Genomic DNA, 27684 nt, shown 5'->3' with positions numbered 1-27684 from the left:
TGTACATAGCAGACGGACACTGTCGGCACATGATAGCATAAATTATATTTCCGGATGAGCAGGAATGTGTGTTCTTGATCTTATAACTCACTTGGTTGGGTCCAATAATGGTATCAGCAGAGTGAATATGTGGACAAAGCTGGCAACGGGATGTTTTGCAAGGGAAGGTACCAGAGTTGGTATTAGTGTGGTATGTCCTGTGGTTGTTGGTCAGAATCAGAAAGTGTGATTATCACCTCTACTCCCTTCTCCAGGCCTCCATCCCCGGCTTTAGCAAAACCCTGCCTGGTTTTGCCCAGGTGAATTTCATCCCCAAATAAGGCTCATTGCAGCCTCTCTCCCCTCCAGCAGCAGCCTATGGCTAAGTAACCTTGCTTGCCTCTTTTAATGCTGCCAAGGCTAGTGTGAGGTGAGTGCCCCAACATAAGGAATGTTAGGAATAGATGGCATAACCTAGAAGTAAGCTCCAGGCCTGCTGAGTTCTGTGTCTCCCATCACAAGCAATCTCCCCGGACAATTGTACTCATCATTGTTTGCCCTCACACCTACTGGGAGACTCTGCCATCCCTCTCGTGGGTAGAAATTGTAGCATGGCTCCCCCATTTCCTCAGGAATGATTGTGTGACCCTTGGCAGCAGCTGGGTGCAAGGAAGGCTCCCTCCTTCCTACTCCAGCTACTGGGTATCTCTGTGGGATTAGATTTGGGCCCACTCTGCTCTGCCCCACAGAGTCCGTTGTTGGAGTGGGGCTGATGGGATCCCTGGAGCAGTGGGACTCAGGGGCAGATGAGGATTTTGCAGGGTCCAGGGCAGCACAATTTCACGGGCCCCCCCTTTGACATGGTGCATGCGCGGGGCTCCTTGAAGTGCGGGGCCCCGGGCAGCCGCCCCGCTCGCCCTGCCCAAGATCTGCCCCTGGTGAGACTGGGAGATAACACTTCACTGAGATACATGGGATGGTTCACCTCAGAGTGATTGGCTCAGAGTCTTTGCAGATACAAGAAGCATCTCTGTTTGACAGACAGACTCAGGACAGTCACCTCCCCAGACCACTGGGCTCAGGCTCTCAGCAGACTCAGGCAGTGTCCCCATCTCGAGCATATGCAGGACAGCTCACTCCTCTCAGAGGCTCTTGGCAGACTAGGGTAGCTTTACTGCATCAGTTACATGCAAATCACCTTTTCTTTTTACATTTGCACCTGTCAGGTTAAAATTCTGCTGAACACTGTTTTCCCTTTAAATAAAACCCAAGAATCTGCTGTAAGTATGTGAAAGCAGCAGCCACGGCCCTATACATAGCCATGGGGTGCGTATACTACAATCTGGTTCTAGTTTCAGGCCAGTGTCCATGGCCACTGGGATGGTGGTCAGTCTAAATGGTGGCTTTTTTTAGTCAGATGAATGTTTAGGAATCCAGGACACTTGCTGTAAGACATGGGGTTTCTAGCTAGCTATGGTGAGGATAAGCCTGGATGTCTTTAGGACTAGGGTTTGCATGGGCTAACCTGTGTCCTGCTTCTTTGTGTTCTACTGGCCCCTATTAGCCAAACTGTAGCTACAGAAAAAAACAACCAATGGTCTGGTAGCACTTTATAGACTAACAACACATGTAGATGGGATCATGAGCTTTCGTGGGCACAGCCCACTTCTTCAGATGAGTGGAGTTTTGAGTTTAGGATGTGCAGACCAAAATAAATAGGAGAGAAGGGAGGGGGAGGAAAAAAAGGAGAGGGGTAGGAGACAGGGAGCTAGAGGGAATCAGTAAGTATCTGAAGATTGGGTAGTTAAAACAAAGCAGATAAGAATCAAAAGTCAATTAATAGTATCCTTCCTGACATAGGAGTCCACACAAAGATGAACCATCGTTCATCAGGATGGAGTCCATTAGCATGTGAATTGAATTTGCGGATGAACTCTAATTCTAATGTTTCTCTGTGTATCTGGCTAGTAGAACTGGTTTGTGACAAGACAGCCACTTGAAGATCTTTTAAACAGTGATTAGGAAGATTAAAGTGTTCCCCAGTAGGTTTCTGTATGTTTCCTTTACGTATATCTGATTGGTGTCCATTGATTCTTTGCCACAAATACTGTCCAGTTTGTCCAATATATATAGCAGTGGGGCATTGCTGGCATAGATCAGATTACTAGATGTGCAGTCAAATGACCTTTGATTTAGTAGCTTATGTTGTTGGCTCCAGTGATAAATTCGCTAGTATAGATATGTGGGCAGAGTTGACATCGTGTTTGGTTGCAGGGCTGGACTCCTGGCTGCTTATGATGTGGCTGTGTGGCATGGTTACTGGAAAGAATTCGTTTCAGGTTGGGGGGTTGTCTGTAAGGAAGAATAGGCTTTTCTCCCAAGGCCTCAGAGTGAGGGATCATGTTCCAAAATGGGTTGTAGATTGTGTATATTGTGCTGGAGGGGTCTGAGTTGTGGACTATAGGTAACAACAAGAGGAGTTCTGTGATTTTCTCTTTTGGGTCTATCTTGAAGTAGTTCATGTCTGGGTACGTTTTTGGCTCTGTCAATTTCTTTTTTCACTTCTCCAGGAGGGTATTTCAGTTTTAGGAATGCTCTGTAAAGATCCTGTAGGTGTTTGTCTCTATCTGTGGGGTCGGAGCAAATCCGGTTGTACAGGCAGTCCCCGGGTTACGTACAAGATAGGGACTATAGGTTTGTTCTTAAGTTGAATTTGTATGCAAGTCGGAACTGGCTCCAGATTCAGCTGCTGCCACTGAAACTGACCAGGGGCTGACTACAGGAAGCCAGAGGCAGAGTTGCTCTGCCCCCAGCTTCCCGGAATAAGCCTGATCAGTTTCAACAGCTGCTGAATCTGGAGCCTGGGACAGAACAGCTGGGGCGCTGCCCGGTAGGTTCCCACAGGACCTGCCCGGCAGCACCCAGATGTTCTACCCGAGGCTCCTGCAACAAAAGCCTGGTCTGCTGGGGGGGGCAGCACTAGCTGCGCCCCCTCACCCCCCAGCAGACCAGGGACACCCGAGCAAAGCCGCCACCTGGGCAGCTTTGCTCGTAAAGCTGCCCAGGCGGCGGCTTTGCTCGGGTGTCCCTGGTCTGCTGGGGGGGTCCAGCGACTTTGCTGGACCCCCCCAGCAGACCAGGGAGACCGGGAGAAGCTTTTCTCGGCCCGGAGGACACGGGTGGCGACCCGCTGCCCGTGAGCTCCGGGGCGAGAAAAGCCCCGTTCGTAAGTGCGGATCCGACATAAGTCGGATCCGCGTAAGTCAGGGACTGCCTGTATCTTAGGGCTTGGCTATATACAATAGACTGAGAAATGTGTCTGGGATGGAAGCTGGAGGCATGAAGGTAAGTGTAGCGATCAGTGAGTTTCCGGTATACGGTGTTGGAAATGTGTCCATTATTTAACTGTACTGTAGTGTCCAGGAAGTGGATTTCTCGTGCGGACTGGCCCAGGCTGAAGTTGATGGTGGGGTGGAAGTTGTTGAAATGCTTGTGAAATTCTTCAAGTGTCTCTTTTCCGTGGGTCCATATGATGAAGATGTCATCGATGTAGCATAGGTAAAGTAGCAGTGTTAGGGGGTGAGAGCTGAGGAAATGTTGTTCAAGGTCAGCTATAAAGATGTTGGCATATTGTGGTGCCACGCGAATGTCCATAGCTACAGAGCAGGCTCTAACCAACATCCTGCCTGGGGCTGCACAAAACGGAATAAAATGGATAGTTTCCATAGCCCACATGTGGCATGGTAGTGTATCCGCAGACAGGGTACAAGGACAGCTCCATCTTTCCTAGTCACCCTCCCCTGTCAACTCCACAAGCTGCATTCTCTCATTAAAAACAGGGGCAGGCACAGGCAATACCACAGAGCGTTGTGGGCTGCACTGCTCCTATGGGCACTTTCTGGGTCCACACTGCAGAGGAGTTGATTGCTAACAGAGCCACAGAACAGCCCACATAACCATGGTGCAGCTGCCATTTGGAGCATGTGTGCTTAGGGTGCCTATGATCCAGCCCAATGACAGTGTCTCAGCCCAGGCATTAGGAGTATGGGGACTGTTGAAGAACACGGCCACATTTATAGATGTCTTAGGAGCACGAGCGTTGGAGACTATCTTTGCATCTTCCGAGAACCCAAGCTTGCTTGGTGCTTCCCACCACCACCTGAAAAGTCGAGGACAGAAGGCTTATGTTTGGGATTTCCTGCATACATCCCAGAGAGAACAGGAGGAATGTGGGATTGATGACTAGAATGGTTAGAGACTAGACTAGGAAGGCCAGACCCCAAAGCCCTGAGAGCCCACTCTCCCTCACTGGAAGGCATTAAATAGGGCTGAAGAACTGTTAAAATGAACCTAAATAATTTTTTCAGTGATGGCCTGCCCAGGATACTACACACCTACCCTTGCCTCTATTCAAGCCCTGCACAACATAACAGCTCATTTGCCATCAAGACTGCTTTTGGACAGAAAATTGCAGGATTCAGCTAAAAGACATTTTCTTAAGAATGGTCATACTAGGACCAACAGTTCATCCAGTCCAGTATTTTGTCTGCCACCAGTGGCCAATACCAGATGCCCCAGAGGGAGGGAACACAAGAAGTAATCCTCATGTGATCCCTCCTCTGTCACCCACCTCCAGAGAAACAGAGGCTAGGGACACCATTCCTACCCATCCTGGCTAATAGCCATTGATGGACCTAACCGCCATGAATCTAGCTCTTTTTTCACTAGAGGTGTCTGCTTTCTACCAAAAAACTTAACGTCCTACAAATGATTGGGGATGTGGCCCAGTCAGGGTCCCAGCTACAGGGAGAAGGGTGGCACAAAGGACCTAAACTACAATTCCCAGGAAGCTCTATGGCTCCATTTCCACATTGGAAAATGTCACTTTTCAGCCAAAGCATTTCAGTTTTCCATTTTTTCACTAGAAACTCAAAGTTTTCCTTAGAAATAGACCTTACTTTCAATGTACTCTGTGGCACTGCTCATCCTGCCCAATTCATGGCAGAGCAGCGAAAGCCAAGCAAGGATGTTGTAGTGTGAGGCATCTCTCACTCAGTCAGAGCCTGCTGTGTCTGAGCTGCTCCACTTCCTTTCAAAAAGGCAGGCACCAGCTTTCGGACAAATTGGCCTAGGCTTAGAGCCAAGAAACAGACAAGGGACATCAAAAGTCAGATGCCCAGTAGAGAGGGCTCAAAGTCTGTCTTTTGCATGTTTAGCGCACAATGGTTGCCTGTCTCCGGCACACGAGCCGCAATATAGAGAACAAAGGCATAACTACATGTTATATGGCTCCCACATAAATGGCTCTCTCTGATGGCAGCACTCTAGCCTCCTCCCCAGGCACATATACTCGGTAGAAATGTGATGTTGGGATTCCTTCCAAGAACTTTTCCGTTCAGCTTACACAGAACACCTTGTCCAGTTTCATCCAGTTCTCGGAGATCCAAAACACTCAGTTCAACTCTGGATTTGATCACTCCAGTTCCTTAATTTGGGTACAAAACACCTACTGATCAGACTCAAGCATAGGGTGTGGGTAAAGGACATACACAACACATCCAAAATTGTCCAGCCCAGTGTTTCTTAACCAGTGGTACAAGTACCCTTAGGGGTACTTGAGAAAAGCTGGGGGGGAGGGGAGGTGTCAACAACTGAAATTTGGAGAAAACTGAATTTTTGTTTTAAGTTTTATAGCGCTTTATTATTTTTGTACTTTTTTTTTAAACACACAAAAATGTCATCACCTGCCTGGCTACAATTAAATTTAAACAAATGTGTTGCAATGGTAGACAAAAAATGTGTCTCTGAAAACTGTAGGTACTGGGGGTACTTATTTTTTTTTTAATAAAGATTGAGAAACACTGGTCCAGACAACCTCTTCCTTTATGGATATTAACATATGACATTGCATTTTCTATACATTACATCACATGTTTATGGCTTGGCTTTGTTGCTTAGAAAGAATCAATCCCCTTCCTGCATTCTCTGCCTAAGCACTGCTCACATGGAACCTGATCTTTATGTTCCAGGTTTACCTTGTTCAGCATACTGTCTGTCAAGCTCCTATTAACCACTTAACCTTCCATTCACCATCCCATGAAGAAATGAGGCAAGTTACCTATTTCGAGCCAGGACTATCCAATTAGTAATCATTGCCCAAGGACACTTGCGTCTACTCTCCAGCCTTCTGTTCACTCTTACTTTCTGTCCCTCTGCAGAGCAAAGGAGATCAAGACCAAATTGGGCACCCTCCTCCAGAAGCCTGATTCGGCTATTGACCTGATCATCCCATACCCAGAAAAGCCGGAGAAGCCAGCCAAGGCTCAGAAGTGAGTACTTCACCATTAATCAATGTGGGCTTCGTCAGACACACAAGATATGGGTCATTGGAACCAAGCAGAATGGCCCCTCACCCTGATCTAGCCTGGCTCAAGGAGCATTTAACTTGGGGGAGGACAGGAGAAGAGGCAGAGGCTGCTTGCTTGATGCTTTTCATTTAAATTTTCAAATCAATTGTCTAATCTAAACAGAATGTCCTGGCCAGGTCCCTGAGGGGTAATTCCATGCTCCTCACCATGTTTCTTGCTGTTCCAGCTGGCTGTGTCCTTCTTAATTTCTTTGCTGACACCCAGCTGCAGTTTAAGAAAAGGGCAATGGCCCCTGGCCTTAGTCTAGCTGCAGTTGGTGCTGAGCTGCTTGTAAAATTAGGCACCTAAGAGGTTGTAATTGTCTGTAGAATCTAATAGAGAAAGCATGATAGATGTCTGGTGACAGTTACCGTTAGGGATGAGGTTTTCCATTCTCTTTCCCTCTTCTTTGACACTCGTGATTTCTGTAATACTTTGGATTTAGATGAAACTTTATTATTCTTAATACAATAAAACTCCAATTGTCCGGCATCCAGTGGTCCGGCACTAATTGAAACCCGGAAGTGCTCCGGCCAGTCAGACAATTGGAGCTGCTGTGAGCCCCATGGGTGCTTGTGTCTGGTAAAGAAAAGGAGAGAAGAGGGGAAGGGGATTATACCCCTGTGACGGGTCTGCCTGGACTCGCACTGAGTTCAGCTGGGGAGTGGGGGGTGGGCGGGGAACGGCGTGGTGAGGGGCGAACCCTCTGCCCTTTTGCAGGAAGGCAGGGGAAGCCCCGCGCCACCGCCAAGAGTTTCCGGGAGGGGAGTGGGCCCTCCACCCCTCCAGACTGCAGTAGTTATCACCAAGCAGGGGGGTGAGGAGTGGCGCTGTGGGGCCAACCCAGCAGCACCCCAACTGCTCTGCTCCACCGCTTGTCTGCCGCTTGTCAGTTTCAGCAGCAGCAGTGGCGGACGTGGGGAAGTGACGGAGCAGAGCAGCTGGGGAGCTGCCGGGTGCTGAGCAGCAGGGGTGAGGGGGCGGTGCTGCGGGACCGAGGGGGCGGTGCTGCGGGACCGAGGGGGCGGCGCTTCAGGACCAACCTGGCAGCACCCCAGCTGCTCTACTCCGCCGCTTCCCCAAGTCCACCGCTGCTGCTGCAATTGACGAGCGGAGGACAAGCAGCGGAGCAGAGCCCTTGGGGTGCTGCCCGGCTGGTCCCACAGCGCCACCCCTCACCCCCCCTGCTTGGCGATAACTACTGCAGTCTGGGAGGGGTGGGGAGCCTGCTCCCCTTCCAGAAACTCTCAGCGGCAGCACGGGGCTTCCCCCGCCTTCCTGCAAAATGGCGGAGGGGTCGATCCTTGCCGCATTGTTCCCCGCCCACCCCCCGGATGCAGTGCGGGTCCCCTGTCACAGCCCCCCACCAGAGTATCTCCTGATACTCCGGCATATCCAATAATCCGGCAACACCTAGGTCCCAAAGGTGTCGGATTATCGGAAGACTACTGCATTTGATTTTTAGACTGTGGTAGCCCTCACATGCCCCAGTCAGGAGAAGAGAACTCAATGCCTCTGCCTCAAAGCTCTAGAAAGAGAGAGAATTTCCCTGGGGAAGTCACAGAGCACTAGAGAAAAGTTACTGTTATATTGATATTTTACACGGATAAATTAGTAACTATAAGCCCATCAGCCTGACATCAATCACAAGAAAATTTGTGGACTCTCTTATATGGGAAACAGTAGCAAAGAATTAATGGATGGCAGTATAATTTAAGCCAATCTTTTTGGTTTTAACAGAAAATAGGTCTTTCAAAACAACCATGATTTTATTTTATTTTATTAATGAAATTTCAAATGTGTCTGATACAGGTAACTTTGTTGAAAAAAATACTGAGATTTAAGGCTTAGTGTTAAATACATACTGGTTAAAAAATTAACAGCACTAAAAAGAATCAGTGCAACACATTAACTGGCTAACAGAGAAGTGACTGTAAAGTGGTGAATCACCATCCAAAGCAAGTATTTCTATAGGGTCCTGCAGGAATTTCTTCTTCATCCATCACAAACCAATATCTTTAATAATGATCTGGAAGAAAATGTAACATCTTTGCTTGTCAAATTTTCATATGACACAAAAATTGGTGGGAACTGGTGAGTTCTAGAGAGAGATCTGGATCTTTTGATAGGGCCTATTTGAACCACATATGTTTCATTATGGCCAAACACAGGGTGAACATCCAGGAACAGAGAATGCAGGTCCAATTTACAGGCCCTGGAAATCTGTGACTCTGAAAAGGCCTTGGGGTTCCTCGTGGAAACGCTAGTTCATGGTGCAGCACTGTGGCTTAAGAAGATCAGCATGATCTTTGGATGTATGAAGGGTCTATTGAGTAAAAGCAAGGAGGCAGCATCATCTCTCTGTACATGACAAGACCATTACTGGAGACCGTGTCCAATTCTGGTGTCCATATTTGAAACAACGTTAGAAAACTGGAAAGGAGTAAATTTAGGAAAAAAGAAAAAATTTAAGTCGGGAAAACCTGACTCACTGTGAGAAACTGAAGAACCTTATCCAAGAGAAGATAAAGAAGTGCTAACTTGCTGAATACCCAGAGTTCTAGCAACCTGTACACAGGCTAATGAATGATGGGGCATATTCAAAGGCCTCTAATGTAGTCAGGGCAAATTGATTTTCCCCAAAACTCTAAAAGACAGTCTCTACTCCTTCTGTAAGTATTCTTATCTTGCCAAATTTCATATTTTGACTTTCATATACTCCAGAATATCTGGTATTTAAAACAAAAACAAAACACACACACACACACACACACACACACAACCAAGCAGTGATTTTTGTAAATATAAGAGGGATTTTTCCTACCACTTTGATAATTTTGGACCAGAACTTGAAAATTTTTATGAATATTTAAGAAGATAAAGTATCAAGAACTACAACCAGAAGCTTAAAATAGAAACACTCAGGCTCCTTCACTATGGCTTGTCACTTCAGTGCTCCTTTAACAAGTCAGTAAATATTGCAAAGGGATCCTCCAAGATGTGTGATGTAATATATTGTTATTGATATTATCCATTGTCATTGTTAACACCCAGGCATAATAGTCTCCGAGAAGGCAATAAAAGGATTAAAGCCATAGTCTTACAGTGCATTATGCACTCATTAACTGCCTCCAGGTGGCAGGCACTTCCAGTTTCAATTTTATACCCACAAAAATCTAATATATAATCATTTGTTTGAGTGTAACTGATACCTCCTCACACCCTCCCATCAGTTGTTCATTCTGCAATACACCTCTGAGCAGCCCCTGCCATAGAGCCCTGCATACTGAGTGGGCCCTATTCAGAAGTGTGGTAGGAGGGGCTGTTGGTCGTAGGGTGGTGGCTGGCTTAGAGTCCAGCCCAGTTCAGAATGGTGTACCCTATACATAAAGGAGTGGCCCAGCCCTGGGAGGGTATCTGCTTCTTTTCTTTCCCACAGCAGGAGACTGGGTCTGTTCCTGAATTCAGACCATAGGAGCTTGGGATATGCTGGGTCTGTCAGATGTTGCAGTCATAAGGCATGTGTGCTATGGGCGAGCACCATTTTGCCATAGATAGACCATGTACAACTGCTGAGCTCTGGGAGCCCTCATGATGGGCAAGAGGCTTACTGTTGGGGACCATCATAAGACCCTTGTCTGCTAGGGCATTACATGGCTGCCCATCACTGTAGCGTCAGGGTGTACAACTGCACGTGCCTGTGTGGGGAGCCTGGACAAGGTCATTTTCATGCTGAGGGGAATAAGGAGAACTAGAAGGGGTCCAGAGGGGATTGGGACACAAGAGTTTATCAACAACATTAATACCAAAGCACAAAGCTGGGAGCGAGGTGTGTGAGAATAAAAGGCAATATAAAGGCTGGTACCCACAAAGGACAAGCTGGGAAACCAGGGAAATAGATATCTATTAATACAGCATTATCCACATTGCATTTACTTTTGAGCCTGGTCTGGTGGATGCCAGTGCCTGCAGGTCTACAATATGAATCAGCACGCACCTTATCTCCAAAGAACACAGACTGCCATCTGGACCATCAGCTCAGGAATTAGAACACAGCAAACCCATTAGCATCTGGTTCTCGAAGGAAAACGGATGGCCTCTTTCAGGAGCAGATGAATCCCACTTGGCTGTGTATCCGTTACTCAGTCTGGTTAATTTAAAACCTGGCAGACTCTGCAGATGTGCCTTCAGAGATCTAATCTGAGTCCTAATGTTCTGTTGTTATTGACTATTAGCCTCATTTTAACAAGCTGTTAGGAACAAATTGGGTACTGTGCTTCTGGAGTGCCTGGGGGCTCCAGCTTAGCATCCTGTACCTACACATTGTGACGTGGGGATAAAGGCACAAAGAAGAGGATCTCCACACGAATGGCCCTGTGCTTGGAAGACCTGTCTGGAGTCCCTGTTCTGTGCATAGAAATAGTTTTCATATTCCGCCTCAGCATCTTCACCTGCCTGGTGCTGGGGTGTGACTGTTTACATAGGGCTTTATCTCATGATGATGAGAAAACCTCTTACAATCTTGGTCCTAGGGACTCATGCAACAGTGTAACTGGAGTAATCACACTGTACTGCTGTGAATATTCATGGAAATGCTCATGGTTTTGACACTGGCAGACCAGATGCCCTAAATGGTAAACCTCAACTGAACACTGACAAACGCATAGCTGGAACCACTCTAGCTAATCTGTGTTTGAGTACTGTTGAAGTAGATTGTAGTGTTATAAACATTTGCTTAGTATTTAGACTTTATGGCATGCTTGTAAATTGCTGTCTGCATTAATTTCACTTATAAAATCTGTATCAGATCCTATATGGAAATAATTAACTGTTTGCTCTGTAACTACAAATTATCAGACATGAGATAAATTAACAAATGTGAAACACTAGTTTGCCAAAGGAGGTATTATCTTTTGCCCAACAAAATAAGGCCCACCAACACCAGATGAACCATTGTGGGACATCAGATGCCAAAAGATTGCTCCGCAGCATCGTTCCCTAAAAGATGAAAAGGAGACATGCAACTGAATTCCTACCAACAGCTGAACTTGCAACTTGAAGCAGAAGAGAGAAAGGGATAACAAGCCCAAATGGGAAGAAGTTGTATCTTTTATGCTGCTTGGCCTCTGAGGAGCAAGAGTTATGGAAGTCTGGTCTACACTATAAAGTGAGATTTTATGCAAGGCTGCTTACATCAGCTTAGTTGTGCTTGTCTTTCCCATCAGTATAACTGCCTGTTAAACCAATATGGTAACACCACGTTCCCGATCCTAAGAGCCATCAAAAAGCCACAGTCAATTTACTTAAGTTGACATAGCGTGAGTGCAGAAATCACATTACTAATGTCAAGTGCCCTCCAGCTGCTGTCCCACAGTGCTACATTGTGACCAAATGTACCCTTGTGTACACAATTATGATAATTTTGTACAAGCTATGTCTTATAAGTTATCTCGTGAAAATTTGTAATTTGCTTGCAAATATTGTCCTGATAAAATATGTGTAGCATATGAAGTTTAATATTTTTCTGCTTGGTATTATTAACACATGTTCCAACCCACACAGTCCAGCTCAAACTGAGGTTGGTAAACAGGTCTGTCCTAAACAAAGGAATGTGTGCTCCGCTAAATTTGCATTTAAGCAATAAACAGTTATAAAGCAGAAAGGGAAACAAAGAAACCTCTACTAGGCAAGAAAAAAATCAAGTAGGTATCATCCTTCTATATAGACACTCTCTCCCAGTGCCCAGACAGAAAGGGTCTGAAATTATAAAAAGAAGCCACAAACACCTCCACAATCTACTTGCTCATTTCATTCACTGCACCGGAAACAAAAAAGGAAGCATTAATGGACTGTGGGGGAGAAGGCCTGATCCTACATGGTTTGATCAGTAAGACTGCTGAAAACATGTGAGAAACTTTGCTTGAATCTGATAGTTTGGTTAAGTTAGGTAACAGTAAAATCTTATTTTTCTTATAACCGTTTCTGACTTTTATTCCTCACTACTGATATTCAAAATCTCTTGGTAGTTAATAAACTTGTTTTATTATTCTGTCTAACCCAGAATGTTTAAATTGAAGTTTCTGAATAACTATTTGAGATAATAAGGCAATATATTATTATATTTAAGGAATAACTGAATTAAAATACAGTAGACTTCCGATAATCCAGAACCTATGGGATCTAGGTGGTGCCGGATTATCAAATATGCTGGACTATCTGGAGGTACTATAAATGGTTATATATATACTGTATACGTTATATACTGTATATAAAGTGTTCCTAACCCTTTTTATTGTACATACTGTATACAGTATACTGTAATGTTTTAATTTCTTAAAGCTTTTTTTTACCCTTTTTGCTCAGTTCAGCTGCTGCTGCTGCTACCTTGTGACTCATTTTTTGCCAAAGCTCACTCACTGGGCTCTTGCCATTTTGATGCCGGACTATCAGGAGTGCCGGACTATTGGATGCCGGACTATTGGAGTTTTACTGTATTTTGCATTGTCCAAGAGAAGGCTGGGCATACATTTCTGTCATTAGTCTGGACTGTACAATGACCACTCTGGTCACCATTGTGAACTCTGCTGACCAGAAGTCACGTAGACCACAAGTTCCCTCCCCTTTAAAGCCCACACCATTTTGAAATTCTTTTTCCTGATTGCCTGGCATAGTGAGCCCACCTAGCAGCACTCCATTCTTAAGTGCAACTGGCCCGCTGACCATGCCAGATACACAATCCAGATGCACTTCTGCACGGTGTAGACAGGACATACTGAACCTCCTGGGCCTGTGAGGAGAAGAGGCTATGCCAGGGGTGGGCAATCATTTTTTGCCGGGGGCCTTGGCCGCACCGGAGGGGGCAGGGCACCAAATGGAAGGGGCAGGGCCAGGATGCTTCTAGGCTTCCTCACCCACAGACAGGGATTGGCCTGGTGGTGGGGAATCCCCTTTGCCCCCACCCCCTCCTAGTTTCCCCATAGGCACCCATGTCCCTGGCGGTGAGAGGAGCCTTCCCATGCTTCCCCACCTTGAGGCCAAGCAGAGCCCAGGGGCAGGGGAGCATGCAAAGCTTCCTCCCGCCCTGCCACGAGTGCACAGTGCTTTGAAGCATCACGTGCTCCTGGCAGGGCAGAGGAAACTTTTTGCGCTCCCCCCGCCCTTAGGCCCTAATTGGCCTGGGGAGTGGCAGGGCGTCCACAGGCTGGATCAACCTGTTCGGCGAGCTGGATCTGGCCCGTGGAGGCCCTTTTGCCCACCCCTGGGCTATGCAGTCAGAGCTCCAAACTAGTTACAGAAATGTTGCCGTATATGAGCAGATTGCCTGAGAAATGCAGGAGAAGGGGTATGACTGGGACCAGCAGCAGTGCTGCAAGAAAGCTAAAGAACTGCAGCAGGCTCAGGGGAAGCCCAGGAGGCCAACAGCTGGGTGTGAAACCACAGGCCTGACAATTTAAGAATGAACTGAATGCCTTACTTAGCAGTCACCTTTCCAGCCCCCTGCATCACTGTGGATACATCAATGGACCGTGAGGCACAGGCCCCTGCCATGAACAACAAGGAGAAGGAGGTGGAAAAGGAAGACGAGAAAGGGTCTGAGGGATCCAGCTGTGCAGCGAGCCAGGATCTATTTTTTACTCCACTACAGTCTTTCGGTAGGACGAAGTAGACAGCATGTAAATATAGTGGTGGGGGCCTACCGGGGGCTAACCCTGCCGAACTGCAGCTGTATTATTGCCCACTCCTCTTCTAGCCCGTCTCCCAGTCAATGGGCCTGCGGTTAGTGTGATACGCAGAGAAGTTGTCCTAACACTGCAGGTTCTTCCCCTACCTGTTGTGGGAGCCTAACAGGAAGTGCGGGAAGCACACTAAGGCCATGACTAGCACATTTTATGCCACCACTCTCCAGCACAAAGCAGCCGAAAAGTCCCCACCCCCTCCGTTTCAGTTCATTTCACAAGCAGAATCTCATTAGTCTTTTACTTCCCAAAAGGTTTAAAAACTAAAATGTTATGTTCATGTTCACTTGAGAAAGAGAGAGCAAGTGTGTGAGTCATCCCCTGTGTCCTGCACTTTTGCAGGGCATGGGAACTGGACAGGCAGACTGTGAGAGTGCAAGATAGCAGACCCACACCACAGTGGAGCAGGGAACTGAGAACTGAAATGATCTGTCCCCCCCCCGCTCCAGCCTGATTCAAAGGTGGTTTGAGAACACAGGGATCCTCCCATAAATCAGATAAATGCAAGAGGAAGTGAGGAGGGGCCACCCCACTGCTCATATATCAGCCCCAGCTTCAGGTCACAGTGGAAACTTTAGGGAAACTTCATCTTTATTCCCAGATGAAAACTATGTCAAATGGAAGCTTTGGGTGAAAGTGCACTTTGGCAATGGAGGGAAAACACATTTCAGCATTGTTGTGATTATCCCAAATCCAAACATCAGAAACACAGGAAATTCAGAGTTAAGGTTCAACATAAAAAATATATAGATTAATAGATTAGATGGCCAGAAAGGTCCACTGTGTTCATCTAGTGTGACCACCTGTATAGCACAGGACAGAGACCTACCCCACAGCAGCTTTCTTAGGAAAAGATGTCGTCTCAATTTGAAAAAAGTCAGTGATGGAGAATTCCCCACAACCGTTGGCAAATTGGTCCAATGGTTAATTACCCTCAGTGTTAACAATTATGCATTATTTCCACTCAGAATTTGTGTACATTCAGCTTCCAGCCACTGGATTGCTTCAGACCTTTTTCTGCTAGATTGAAGAGCTCATTATTAAATGGGTCCCCCAAGTAGATCTTCACAGACTATGATCAAGTCACCTCTTAACATGGTCTTTGTCAAGTTATATTGAGCTCCTAGTGTCTATCACTGAGAGACATTTTCTAACCCTCTGATCTTTCTCATGGCTCTTCTCTGAACCCTCTCTAATTATTCAACATATCTGAATCGTGGGTACCAAAAATAACACAACATTCCAGTAACATTTGCACTAGTGCTAACTACACAGGTAAAATAACCTTTCTGCTCCTAGTTCAGAGGCCTCCAAAGATGGCATTAGCTCCTTTGGCCATAGCAAGCACTGGGAGCTCATGAGCAACTGATTATCCACCACACCTCAATCTATTTTAGAATCCCTCCTTCCTAGGAGAGAGACACCCCCATTCAGCAAGAACAAAGCATGTCAGCCACACATGTTTATAATTAACTATGTTAAAACACATATTTGGTTGTGCCCAGCTCATCGAATGTTCCCGATTGCTCTGTACCAGTGACCTGTCGTCTTCACGATTTATCACTCTTCTAATTTGTGCGCCATCCGCAAACTTTACCCATAAGGATTTTCTTCTAGTTCATTATTATAAGTATCAAACAGTGCAGAAAAGTGATTCCCCCCCAGTTTTTCAATTCTGCCCCCTTTAGCAGGTCCCTGGTGATGTGGGGGGTGTGAATGGAGCGGCATAGAGGGAAGGGAAGCAGTGTTCAGAGGGAAGAGGGGGATGGAGCAAGAGGGAGCCATGTTCAGGGAACAACAGGAGTGAATGGGACAGGACCGAGGAGGGGAAGTTGTGCCAAGGGTAGGACAGGGCAGCCATTCCTGGAGCACCCTCCAGCAGCAGAGACCCTGGTGGCAAAGGCCGGCTACTATGGATATCTGGACTTTTAGCACCCATGCAGCTTGGCATGGGGCAAGGGCCAGAGTGAAACTGGCAGCCAAACGGGGCTGGATGAGTCACTGCTTTCCCAGACACAGACCCTCATAGCCTGTGGGTCTTATTCCAAGATGTATGACCTATGGCTGTGTTGCAACATATATTAATACGTTTAGCAGGGTTCAGCTTGCCAAGCAGGAGCAGCAGGTTTATAAAGGCAGGCTCTGGGAGGGAGTTTGGGTGCAGGATATGGGCTGAGGCAAGTGTCAGAGTGGGGCGCAGGCTCTGGGAGGGAGGTTGGGTGCAGGATATGGGCTGAGGCAAGTGTCAGAGTGGGGTGCAGGCTCTGGGAGGAAGGTTGGGTGCAGGATATGGGCTGAGGCAAGTGTCAGAGTGGGGTGCAGGCTCTGGGAGGGAGGTTGGGTGCAGGATATGGGCTGAGGCAAGTGTCAGAGTGGGGTGCAGGCTCTGGGAGGGAGTTTGGGTGCAGGATATGGGCTGAGGCAAGTGTCAGAGTGGGGTGCAGGCTCTGGGAGGGAGTTTGGGTGCAGGATATGGGCTGAGGCAAGTGTCAGAGTGGGGTGCAGGCTCTGGGAGGGAGTTTGGGTGCAGGATATGGGCTGAGGCAAGTGTCAGAGTGGGGCGCAGGCTCTGGGAGGGAGTTTGGGTGCAGGATATGGGCTGAGGCAAGTGTCAGAGTGGGGTGCAGGCTCTGGGAGGGAGGTTGGGTGCAGGATATGGGCTGAGGCAAGTGTCAGAGTGGGGTGCAGGCTCTGGGAGGGAGGTTGGGTGCAGGAGGGGTGAGGGTACTGGGATGGAGGCTCTGGACTCAGGCAGGGGATTAGGCTATAGGAGGGGGTGAAGGGTTCAGGCTCTGGGAGGGAGTTTGGGGGTAGAAGTGGGTGTGTGGGGAGGATGTAGTGCTTACTCGGGACAGCTCTAGTATCTACACCCCATTTGGCAGCTGCTCCTAGGTGGGGGAGGGTCTCTGTGCACTTCAGCCAGCAGGCACCATCCTACAGCTGCCATTGCTTGCAGAGGTGCTCAGAAAGGTGGAGCGTGTTCACAGACACACAGACACACAGACACACACCCTGCTCTGGGGCTGCAGGTGCATGTGGAGTGAGATCAGGCAGGAAGCCCTTTCAGCCTTGCTCTGCTGCCAGTTGCGGTGGCAGGGCCCCAGACTCTTTTAAATTGCTGGGGAGCAGCAGGGGAGGCACACGGGCAGCAGTAGGGCTGAAGGAAGAGACCCAGCCCTGAACTTTGGTGGGGCTGAGCTCCGCAGCCCAGGAACATTCCTGGAGCCCAAGTACAACAGCCCCATATAATTTGTTGCCTGTTACCAAGAGATCTAGATCACCCTGTACAGTTCCCCATCATCATCATCTACCATCCCTCTAACCCTTGGGTCAGCCACAGACATTAGGGATTTTACAGCTACTGACACAAAGTGAATTGACATTTGCCGTATCACTGACAAAAATGTTCAATAGTGTCATGTCTAGAATTGATCCATGGGGAAACCCAGGGAAACTGCCCCATTGAATTATGATTCTCCATTGGATCTTAGAAATGTAGGGGTGGAAAGGACCTCAAGAAGTCATCAAGTTCAGCCCTCTGCCCTGAAGTAAACCTAGACAATGCTTGACAGGCGTTTGTTCATTCTGTTAATAAAAACTTCCAATGAGAGGGATGCCACAACCTCCCTTGAAGGCACAACCTCCCAGAGTTGAACTACCCTTTTAGCTAGAATGAGTTGTATAATAGTCTAATGTAAAGCTCCTTGCTGCATATTAAGCCAATTACTTCTTGTGCTACCATCAGTGGACATGGAGGCTATGTCTACACAGCACGGATAAACTCAAAATAAACTACGCAACTTGAGCTATGCTAATTGCGTAGCTTAAGTCACAATTGCTTATTTCAAATTTGAGAACGTCTACACAGAATGTATTTCAAGATTAAGCATTCTTCCTCCAACTTCCTTTACTTCTCGTACAATGAGAGATACCTGAGTTGGAGTAAGAAGTCCTCTGGCTCAACATTATTTTGACAATATGTTGAAATGACTGCTTGTGTGTAGATGCAGACTATTTTATTTCAAAATAATGTCCATTATTTTGAAATAACGCTGCTGTGTAGACGTACCCTTAAAGACTTATCAAATATCTACCCACCCTCCTTCCCATATTTTTCTCAAGACTTAACATGCCCAATATTTTCACCTTTCCTTATAGGTCAGGTTTTCTAAATATTTTATCATTTTTGTTGCTCTCCTCTGGACTGTCTCTAATTTATTCCCATCTATCCTGAAATGTGGTGCCCAGAACTAGACACAGTGCTCCAGATGAGGCCCTCACCTATGCCAAGAAGAGCAGGAAAACTACCTCCAGAAGCTTGCATCCAACAATCCTGTTAATGCATTCCAGAATCATATTAGTTTTTTTGCAACTGAATCACACTGTTAACTCATTCAATTTGTGATCCGCTATTATCCCCAGCTCCTTTTCAGCACCTAGCTAGTTATTTCCCACTTCTTGTTATGGATTTGATTTTTTTTTATTTCCTAAGTAAAGTACTTTGCACTTGTCTCTATTGAATTTCATGCTGTTGAAATAAGACCAGTTATCCAATTTGACAAGGCCATTTTGAATTCTAAGCCTCACCTGCAGAGTGCTTGCACCCTCTCCCAGCTTGGTGTCATCTTCAAATTTCATAAGCATCCTCTCCTCTCCATTCTCAGTCATTAATGAAAATATTGAGTAGTACATGACCCAAGAGTGGTCCCTGTTTAACTCCCCCCGCGCGCGCACACACACACACACACGCACACACACCCACCCACACCCACCCACCCACCAGTTTGGCAATCCTTAATAATTGCTCTTTGAGAAATTTGGTTCATAGCTGGTTGAAAGACCAGATACTAATTTAACTAGACCACAGTTCCCTAATTTGCTTATGAGATTCTCATATGGGACTGTGTTAAAAGACTCACTGAGATCAAAATATATCAAGTGTGCTACTGTCCTCCACTCCCTAGGCCAGTAACCCTGTCCCATCCTCATGCCTGTACACCATGGCAGATTCCGACCCTTTCTCCTCCTCACTGCCTGGGGGCCATTGAGGGAGGGCAGGCAAATAGTGCCCAGCTCCAGTGCTCAGCATCACAATGCACTCCAACCACTGGGAATAGCAACTACAGAGCTCAGTCTTTTGACCAAGCCCCCGGGGGGGGGGGGGAGAGAAGAGGCCCCAGGTCCTTCAAGTCACTGTCAGACCCTCATGCAGTGTAAACTGAGCAGCACTGAAGTGCTGGCTGGGGGCAGGGGGGAAGAGCGGGGAGGGTTAGCCACCAGCCCCACCCTTCTGCCTGGGAGCATGGAGCTGATGCTCCTACCTCACCTTTCCCAGAGGCCTGGCAAATCTGTCTGCAACCCCGCTTTGGAGGCTGGTGTATATGCAGTCCAGTCACATGTAGGAGTCATGAGGAGATGAAGTATGCTCAGTGCAGATGGAATTTTTAGAGCAAGTAGCTGCCAAAACTCTAACCAGTTCCTACTAAGTATTTGAAAATGGCAATTTCCAAAGCTTATAACTAAGGCAAATTTGTGCAGGTTTTCATGGAGCAGCAAAAACCATCTCCTTCACACCAGAGCGACCCACAGAAAATGCATGTCACTGCTCCAACGTGCCAGGGCTCAAATGTTTCTCAAAAAGCCAGTTGTGAAAAGTTTAGCCTGTTTTCCCTAACCTTACTCTCAGAAAGTGTTCACCCATTTCAGATGAAACTTCCCCAAAGTAGGCAGCCCAAAGCAGATAATTGGCACTGAACATTTTACCTCAAATTTTTAGTTTGATAAAGTTATAAGCAACTGAAGATGAACTCTTATAATGGGAAGTGTTGGGCAAACGTCACCACAGCAACGCTTTCATCCCTGCTTCTAAGCAAATGAGTAAGATGTAAGTGGTTATATTAAATGATTTAGTCCAGCAGACTCTCACACTGTTCCCCATTGCACTGTTTGCAGTCCCTGGTCCTGAGCCCAGCCCTGCCGTTCCCATTCTCTGCTTGCCTATACGATCTGAATATCTGCTGCATTTTCTAATCTCCTGGGTTCAGTGAGCTTGACTGCAGTCAGGATCGAGGCTATGCCAGTACAAAGAGTGCCCAACACACTGTCTCAAGGAATGCCCCTAGCACAGAGGACCTTCTCAGCAGGGGCAGGGGAACAAGCCATATTTGCTGCGCATCCTTCCCCAGGGCATTTTTATAGACTCCTAGACTTTAGGTCCAGAAGAGACCATCATGATCATCTAGCCTGACTCTCTGCACATCACAGGCCACAGAACCTCTCCCTAGAACAAACCCTGACCTCTTGCTGAGTTTACTGAGCCCTCACATCATGGCTTAAAGGTTTCAAGTCACAGAGAATCCACCACTGACACTGGCTTAGACCTGCAAGTGACCCATACCCCATGATGCAGTAGAAGGCAAAAAAAACCCCAGGGTTTCTGTCAATCTGATTCAGTAGAAAATTCCTTCATAACCCTAAATATGGCAATCAGACTAGTGGTCAGTTTTTGCCCTCTCTGCTCCCCCTGGGAGGCTGTTCCAGATCTTCATATTTTGATGGGTAGACACCTTCATCTAATTTCAAGGCTAAACTTGTTGCTCTCCAGTTCATATCCATCTATTAGTAGCATTTGTCCTTCAATCTATATCTGGGAAGTTAAAATCTCTCATAACCATGCAATCCCCATTCAAGTCAGATCCAGGAGAGTTGCATGCCCCAAATACTTTCACAGGGAGCCTCTGGTAGCTGTCTTCCCCAAAGTGCTCTTGACCTACAAAGAGTCTGTTTTACCCACTCATAGAATCATAGAAGATCAGGTCTGAAGAGATCTTAGGAAGCCATCTAGTCCAACCCATGCTCAAAGTAGGACCAGTTGGCTCTGTGTGCTGCCTCACCCCTCCTGTATACTGTATCTCCAGATACAATTGCCAGGAACTGCAGCCAAAAGGAGCAACGGGGATGATGCCTCCGGCAGAGGCAGCATGCAGAACCACGTAGCCATGCCTCCACCAGGAGCAGCAGCGACAAATTGTGATTGCGGGGAGCTCTCCCAAGCCCTCCCCATACCCGAAGCCTCTATCCCAAGCTCTCTTCCACACCCCAAATCCCTTCTTCTGAGTTAAAAAGAATGTTTCACCTACCAGCACTCCCCATAACCCCAATATGCTGCATGAAAAAGCTACTTCACACTTTACCTTTCTCCCCCTTTTTCCTGAACAGCACGTACCTTTCAATATCTGTGACTCACTCATGACTACTATTCCACCATGTTTCTGTTATCTCTATAGATCTGGCTTCACCTATAGTAGTTCTAGCCCCTCATTTTATTCCCCAGGCTCCTTGCATTGGTGGTTATGATGTCTGGACATTTCTGCTTGGTTTTCCCATATTCTTCATCTGCTTAGGCACAGTCATTCCACTGCCAGCGTCTTTTAACTGACCCTTAACGGCATTGGCATTGGCACTGGCACTGGCATGGGCATGGGCACTGGCACTGGCTCTCTCTTTCCTTTTCATGCCGTCTCCTACCCACTGACACTTCTTTCACCATTGCTCTAGTCTCTCTTGATTTTCTTCCCTTTCTGTTTTCGAATCAGGCATGGAGATCACATGAGCATCTCCCCATAGTCTCCCCAAACTCCTAATTGAATGCCCTTTTAATCTGTTATGCCAACCTCCATTTCACAAGCCTCTTTCCCTCACTCCTCAGCTGGAGTCCATCCCAAGGGAGTAGGCCTGCTCATGAATGATCCCAGTGGCTGAACATCCCATTGCCCTCCCTTTAGCACCACTGCCTGAGCCATCTGTAGATCATCATAATCTTGTCTTGCCTTTGCTCTCCTCTATAGGCACGGGTAGAAATCCAGTCAAGATCATCTGAGCATCCATTTCTTTGTTTCTTCCCCATCCTCCCTGGTTGCACGCTGCCCTCTACTAGCCACTGAAAACCAAAGGGGAAAAATACCACAGAACCCCTGAGAAAGGTCAGGAGCAGAAGGGGGCATGGCAGGACTAGGTCCTGCCCCAGCTATTCTGTGACATTGCTACAGACCATATTGGTCACTACAATTAGTCAGCAATTGGTTACAGGGTGGCTGCAATCGCCACCCTGGATTTGGGAGCCCCAGGCTGAGGCAGCATAATCCCCTACCTCAGACCTTGTACTGGGATCTGCACTGTCAGGCTGTGTCTACACAGCAGTGTTATTTTGGAATACCTCATGTTATTCCAAAACAACAGTCTGCGTCTACACGCAAGCAGTGACTTCGACATAAGGTCTAGCAGGAGGACTGCTTACTCTGACTCCTGTAGCATTGTAGGAGGAGTAAGGGAAGTCAGGGGACGATTGCTTGATCTCAAAATAACTGCTGTGGAGACAGCATCAAAAGTCTAAAAAAGCTCTTTCGACTTAAGCGACGCAATCAGCTTATTTCGAATTTAGCCCTCCTGTGTAACATGCCCTAAGGGATGACTAACTTTCAGTGTCTGCAATACACACTCCATTTTAAACACGGATAAAGCCAGCAGAGTGGTGGCTGCTGTTTCTAGTTGAATAGCAGCTCTCCTCAGAGCTGCTTGATGCTCCTTCCTGGTCCAGCTATTCTCTGCACTCCCATAATACCCTGGCTCCCAGCAGTCTCAGGGCCAGGCACAATCGCAGATCATGGCTGGGCGGATGAGTGGGGGGAGAGGGCGATGCATGCTCCCAGTTTCTGCAGGCAGTTTCCTGCTCCATGCCATGTATTTCCTGAGCAGATTTACCTCCCAACTAGTGGTTTGGATTTTCTTTTGTATCAGTGTGTGGGGCAAAGACACCTCTGTCTTCCAATACAAACCATAGCTAACTCTCAAAGAGATGGGCCCAGTTATATGGTTAGTGGTTAATGCCTCACTCGGGATTTCTGGGGGCTCATCCTATCTCTGCCACTGAGTTGTAGTGTACCCTTGGACAAATCACTTCATTGTTTTGTACCTCAGTTTCTCCTCTATGCAAGAGGGGATAAGATGTGTGATATGTTCTTAACTCTCCTGTGATTTCATTGATGATGTGCTGTCACACACTCATTCTGTGGGGTTTTTCCCTTCTAGGCCCTCACCAGATGAGGCTTTGCAGTGGCGTGAGTCCCTGGAGAAACTCCTGCAAAATGCCTGTAAGTTCCTTGCACCCCTACTATCTAAACAGAAATGTTGTGTGTGAAATGTCTCCACTCATATAAAGAAGTGTCCCCTTTCTGCTGATCCTCTTTAACCACATCCTGGTGGAGGTTGGTAGCTCTGGAAGAGTATAGGAGAAGGACCTGTTGCTGCTAAGGGTTAGCTTTTCTAATGGGCCCCAGCGGGACCTGGGGAAGGTTCACATCCTCCTCCCCCCTCCCATGCCCTGGTCTCAGCCTTGAATGACCTGTCAGCCAGAAAAGAGAGACAATTCAGTAGCAGCAATGTAAAGCTGGACAAACTCCCCCGTGTAGATCTCTCCTGTAGTCTTGTCCCATGTGTCTGTCGGATTAAGCTGATCTCATTTTCTAGAGTTGACTAAGTTCAGTCTCAGTCGGTTAGCTTCCTGTTTTGCAAGCAGATGAGTTATTGATCATTCTTTTACTTAATGAAATTCTGCTCCTCTTCCTCCAGGCTTTGTGGTGGGATGAGAGAGTTCAGCAGGCTGAGATTCAGGGTCATGTCAGACATGTGCACTAGTTTTAATGCTCGTTTCTTGCTGCCTCATTCCTTCTCCAGCTGATTCCCAGAGTTCACTTTCTTGGGACTGCTCTCTGGCTAACCCTGCCTTGTGCTCACTAATTAGCATGTGCTTTGCTGCTCTCAGGGCAGAGGCTGTCTGCGAGCCAGCAGCCCTTGTTCAACATTCTCAGGGCTGTCAGACTTTACTGATTGCTGAGCCCTGCAAAAAGCTCTGTAGGGTGGTGACATGAGAAGAGGTCTACACAGCAGGCCCACCAACTGCCCCATGATTCCAAAGGGTCCGGGGCTCCTGGCTTCTGCCACTGCTACTGTGACAGCAGCGTTAGACAGAGGCCAGGCCCTTTAAATTGCCGCCTCATCCTTGGCCAGTGCACTGTGGGTAGCGCTCAAGGCTGCTTGGGGGAGACTAGCCTCAGCCCCACTCCTTCCACCTGAGGCTCTGTCCTCCCACCTTGCCAGGGGGCCCGGAGGGCAAAGAAAACCCAGGGCCAGCCTTTCCAGCTAACTCTAGGCTGTGGTGCTGGGTGTGGGAGTGTTACATGTGTGTAGATTTCCAGGCATGGGCTGAGTCCAGAGCTCTGGGACTCCCACCTGTCACGCTCCTACAGCCCAAGCACCAGCCCGAGCCCAGACACCTACACAGCAATGAAAGGGCCCCACAGCCTGAGGCCAATTCAATGGGCAGGGGCCAGACACAGGGATCTAGCTGCTGTGCAGACAGACCCTCCGTCACAACAGTCTTTTGTCCTTGTTGTCTTCACAAGGATTTGCAGCTGTTAAAAGCTGCTGCCTTCCAGTGAGGTGCTGGCCTGCCAGGGCAGGCCTTTCTCCCCCTCTGGAAGAGGGGCTTTGCCACTGGGATGGGCTGCACCCAGGACTCTAAGTGGGCCTTGAGAGCAGGCAAAGGGGAGCTCTCTCCCAGGCACAGCCAAAAGCTACATTTATTTCACATGGGCACAGGTGGCTCTGTGCTGATCTCACGCTGCTGTCCTGCCATCTTTTATGTGCTGATGGCGGTGCCTTGTTCATACCCCACATAGACGCACTGACACTCACATGCTTGAGCATCCCCTCTGTTTTGCACCAAATGACTTGATGCATCCCCCCCAGCTACCAGAATCCTTGTGTGCTTTGTCTGCTGGACAGTGATCCCAGAGAAATCGTGGGGAGAGACAGACCAATACCGAGGAACCATGGGGGAAGCTGGGGCTCAGAAGTGCTCACATTCATACATTCATCTGTAGAAGGAGAGCATAGATGGGTGTGAAAGACAGCTGGGCTCCCTGGGTATCGCACAGGCATTCCAGAAACCCCTCTAATGCCTGAATAGGGGCTCTGGAGACCATCTTTAGTCATTGTAGCTGATGGCCCCTCATGGCCTGAAAAGCTCAAAAGTGCAAAAAACCAGGAGCCAGGCTGGCAGACCCACTGCAGCGGGCAAGACGGAAACCCAGGGACAGGGAACGACTGGGCTCCCTCAGGCAACCTTATCCAGGGCACCAGCTAAATAGAACAATGGCAGCAACAGGGTTGAGAGGAGGCACAAAACAATCAGGAAAAGCCACACACCCTGGTCCCAGGAAGAGACACCTCTCCGCTGTAGCCCTTTTCTGTGCACTGTACACTCTACAGCCACTCCCTGCACCTCCCCTCCCCAGCCAGGTTTCTAGGATTGGTTCCCTATCAGTCCAGGTGACCGTGGTCCTTGCTCCCTTAGCCTATAATTGCAGGGGGATATTGTAGGATTTCGTCCTTGCATCAACACCCATACGGAGGCTATGTCTAGAATGCATCCCTTTTTCATAAAAGGGATGCAAGTTAGACATATCGCAATTGCAAATGAAGCGGGGATTTAAATCTCTGCCGCTTCATTAGAATAAAAATGGCTGCCGCTTTTTTCAGCATGGAGCTTTGCCGGAAAAAAGTGCCAATATAGATGCGGATCTTTTGGAAAATAAAATAAGGGATCTTTCAGAAAAGGCTTTATTTTCCAAAAGATCCGCATCTAGACTGGTGCTTTTTTCCAGCAAAGCTCCGTGCCAAAAAAAAGCGGCAGCCATTTTTATGCTAATGAAGCGGGGGAGATTTAAATCCCTGCTTCATTAGCGATTGCGATACATCTAATTTGCATCCCTTTTTCGTAAGAGGGATGCAAATTAGACATAGCCAGAGGTTCTGAGGGCACTGCTAGGAACGGCCACCATCCAAAGAGCAAACCAATTGGCAAGGACAGAGGAAATAAGCCCATGAGTGCACCTAGATTAATGGACCTGGGACACATGATCATATTAAAGTAACTGCACATGAAATGCAGACCTAATAGTAAGAATTCTTAATCTGTAAATTGGGGGTTGTTCCCTATGACTGGAGAATTACTACTATGGTGCCTATTTTTCAAGAAAGAGGGGGGGGGGGGGGAAAGTGATCCAGGAACCTGCAGACCAGTTTGACCTCAGTTGCATGCAGCATCTCGAAGCCAATTTTGAAAGAGAAAATAATTGATGTTTAGACAAAGGAAATTCGGGAGATCAGATCTACCTCTGGTTCAGTAAGGCATTTGATACAGTTCCACCTAGGAAATTAAACTGGAGAAGGGGACGATTAATTTAAGAACTGAAAGGTGGAGAAAAGTGCTTAAAAGGAAGAATACAATGGATCATATGGAAGAATGAATGGGCAAGCTGGAGCAAGTTTACTAGCAGAATTCTTCAGAGATGGGTCTTGAGACCAAACCTCTTTATTTCTTACCTTCCACAAATGGGTGGAAGTTTGTGGATGACAATTTGAGGTACTGCCCATGCGGAAGAGGACCAAAATATCATGGAAGATCTGAAAGACTTTGAAAACTGGCATACCAGAAATGGGATGAAGTGTTATGGAACAGCCTCCCAGAAAGAATTGGGGAGTGGGGGGGGGGAGGAAAGGAGGGAGAGGAGAGAAGAGAAAGGACTGAAAAAAGTCAAAATGGCTTCAAGACTGAACTTGATGAGTGTACAGAGGGGATGATATGATCAAACTGCTTAGTGGCATATGGCCCATCTGACTTTTTCGCAGCCCCTCTCTCCAATGGCTGGTGCTAGAACTCAGAAGAGGGAGAGCTCTGAGTGAGAACAGAATTTGTCTCCAGCTGTTTGCATATATGTTCAAGAGTCCAACTGATGTAAGGAAGGAATCTTCCCCAGGTCAGATTGGCAGAGACCCATGCATTTATCACCTTCCTCTGCAGGACAGGGCATGGGTCCTTTGCAGGTGTAAACTAGTGTCAATGGTGGATTCTTGAAGCCTTTAAACCATGATTTGAGACTGTCAGTAACTCACCTAGCAGTGTGTTACAGGAGAGGGTGTGTGAGGTTCTGTGACATGCAGGAGGTCAGGCCTGCAGAGTATGAGCACCCCGCCCCCCCCAGCTTTGGAAAGGCTTAAAGAGCTGGAGAGAAATTGGCTTCTGGGAGAAAACATGCATGCACAAGAGCTTGACAACATCAACAGCTTTCAGGGGACTCCTTTATTCACTGAAAAATCCCCAATCAGATTTATGAAGGTGTGACAGACTGGGCATCGCTAAGGGCAGCTGCTCAGGGCTAATTGCTCAAAACTCAGGGCTCTTTACAGCCCCTGACTGGAGGCCTTTCCCAAACAGGTCACACACCAGTCACACCGAGCGCTCCAGCTGCCAATCTGGCCAGCAAGAAGCTTCATAAGCAAAACCCCTCTGACATCCCACATCTCCCTGTGCCGCAATCAACCCTGGGCCTGCACACAGGTGAGGGGTTTTAGAACCCAATCTCACCTACCCCAAACAGGTTCTTCTGGTCCCTAGAAACCAGCCACGGGTCCTAGTCAATTTACACTCTGGATCCTACCCA

General features: G+C 47.6%; 1 protein-coding gene across 1 annotated transcript in view; it reads left to right on the top strand.

The window, feature by feature from the left end:
• Positions 1–27684, top strand: part of RGS5 (regulator of G protein signaling 5) — a 50284-nt gene that overhangs the window by 15799 nt on the left and 6801 nt on the right. The window contains exons 2-3 of the mRNA XM_006137206.5: positions 6198–6308; positions 23210–23271. Coding sequence (XP_006137268.1) covers positions 6198–6308; positions 23210–23271 — 173 coding nt within the window. The remainder of the gene's footprint in view (positions 1–6197; positions 6309–23209; positions 23272–27684) is intronic.

The sequence above is a fragment of the Pelodiscus sinensis genome, chromosome 9 (assembly GCF_052426305.1).
Source record: "Pelodiscus sinensis isolate ZL-2025 chromosome 9, ASM5242630v1, whole genome shotgun sequence".
Taxonomy (NCBI): Eukaryota; Metazoa; Chordata; order Testudines; family Trionychidae; genus Pelodiscus; species Pelodiscus sinensis.
Note: the sequence above shows the minus strand (reverse complement) of the source record. Positions and strands in the feature narration are given on the sequence as shown.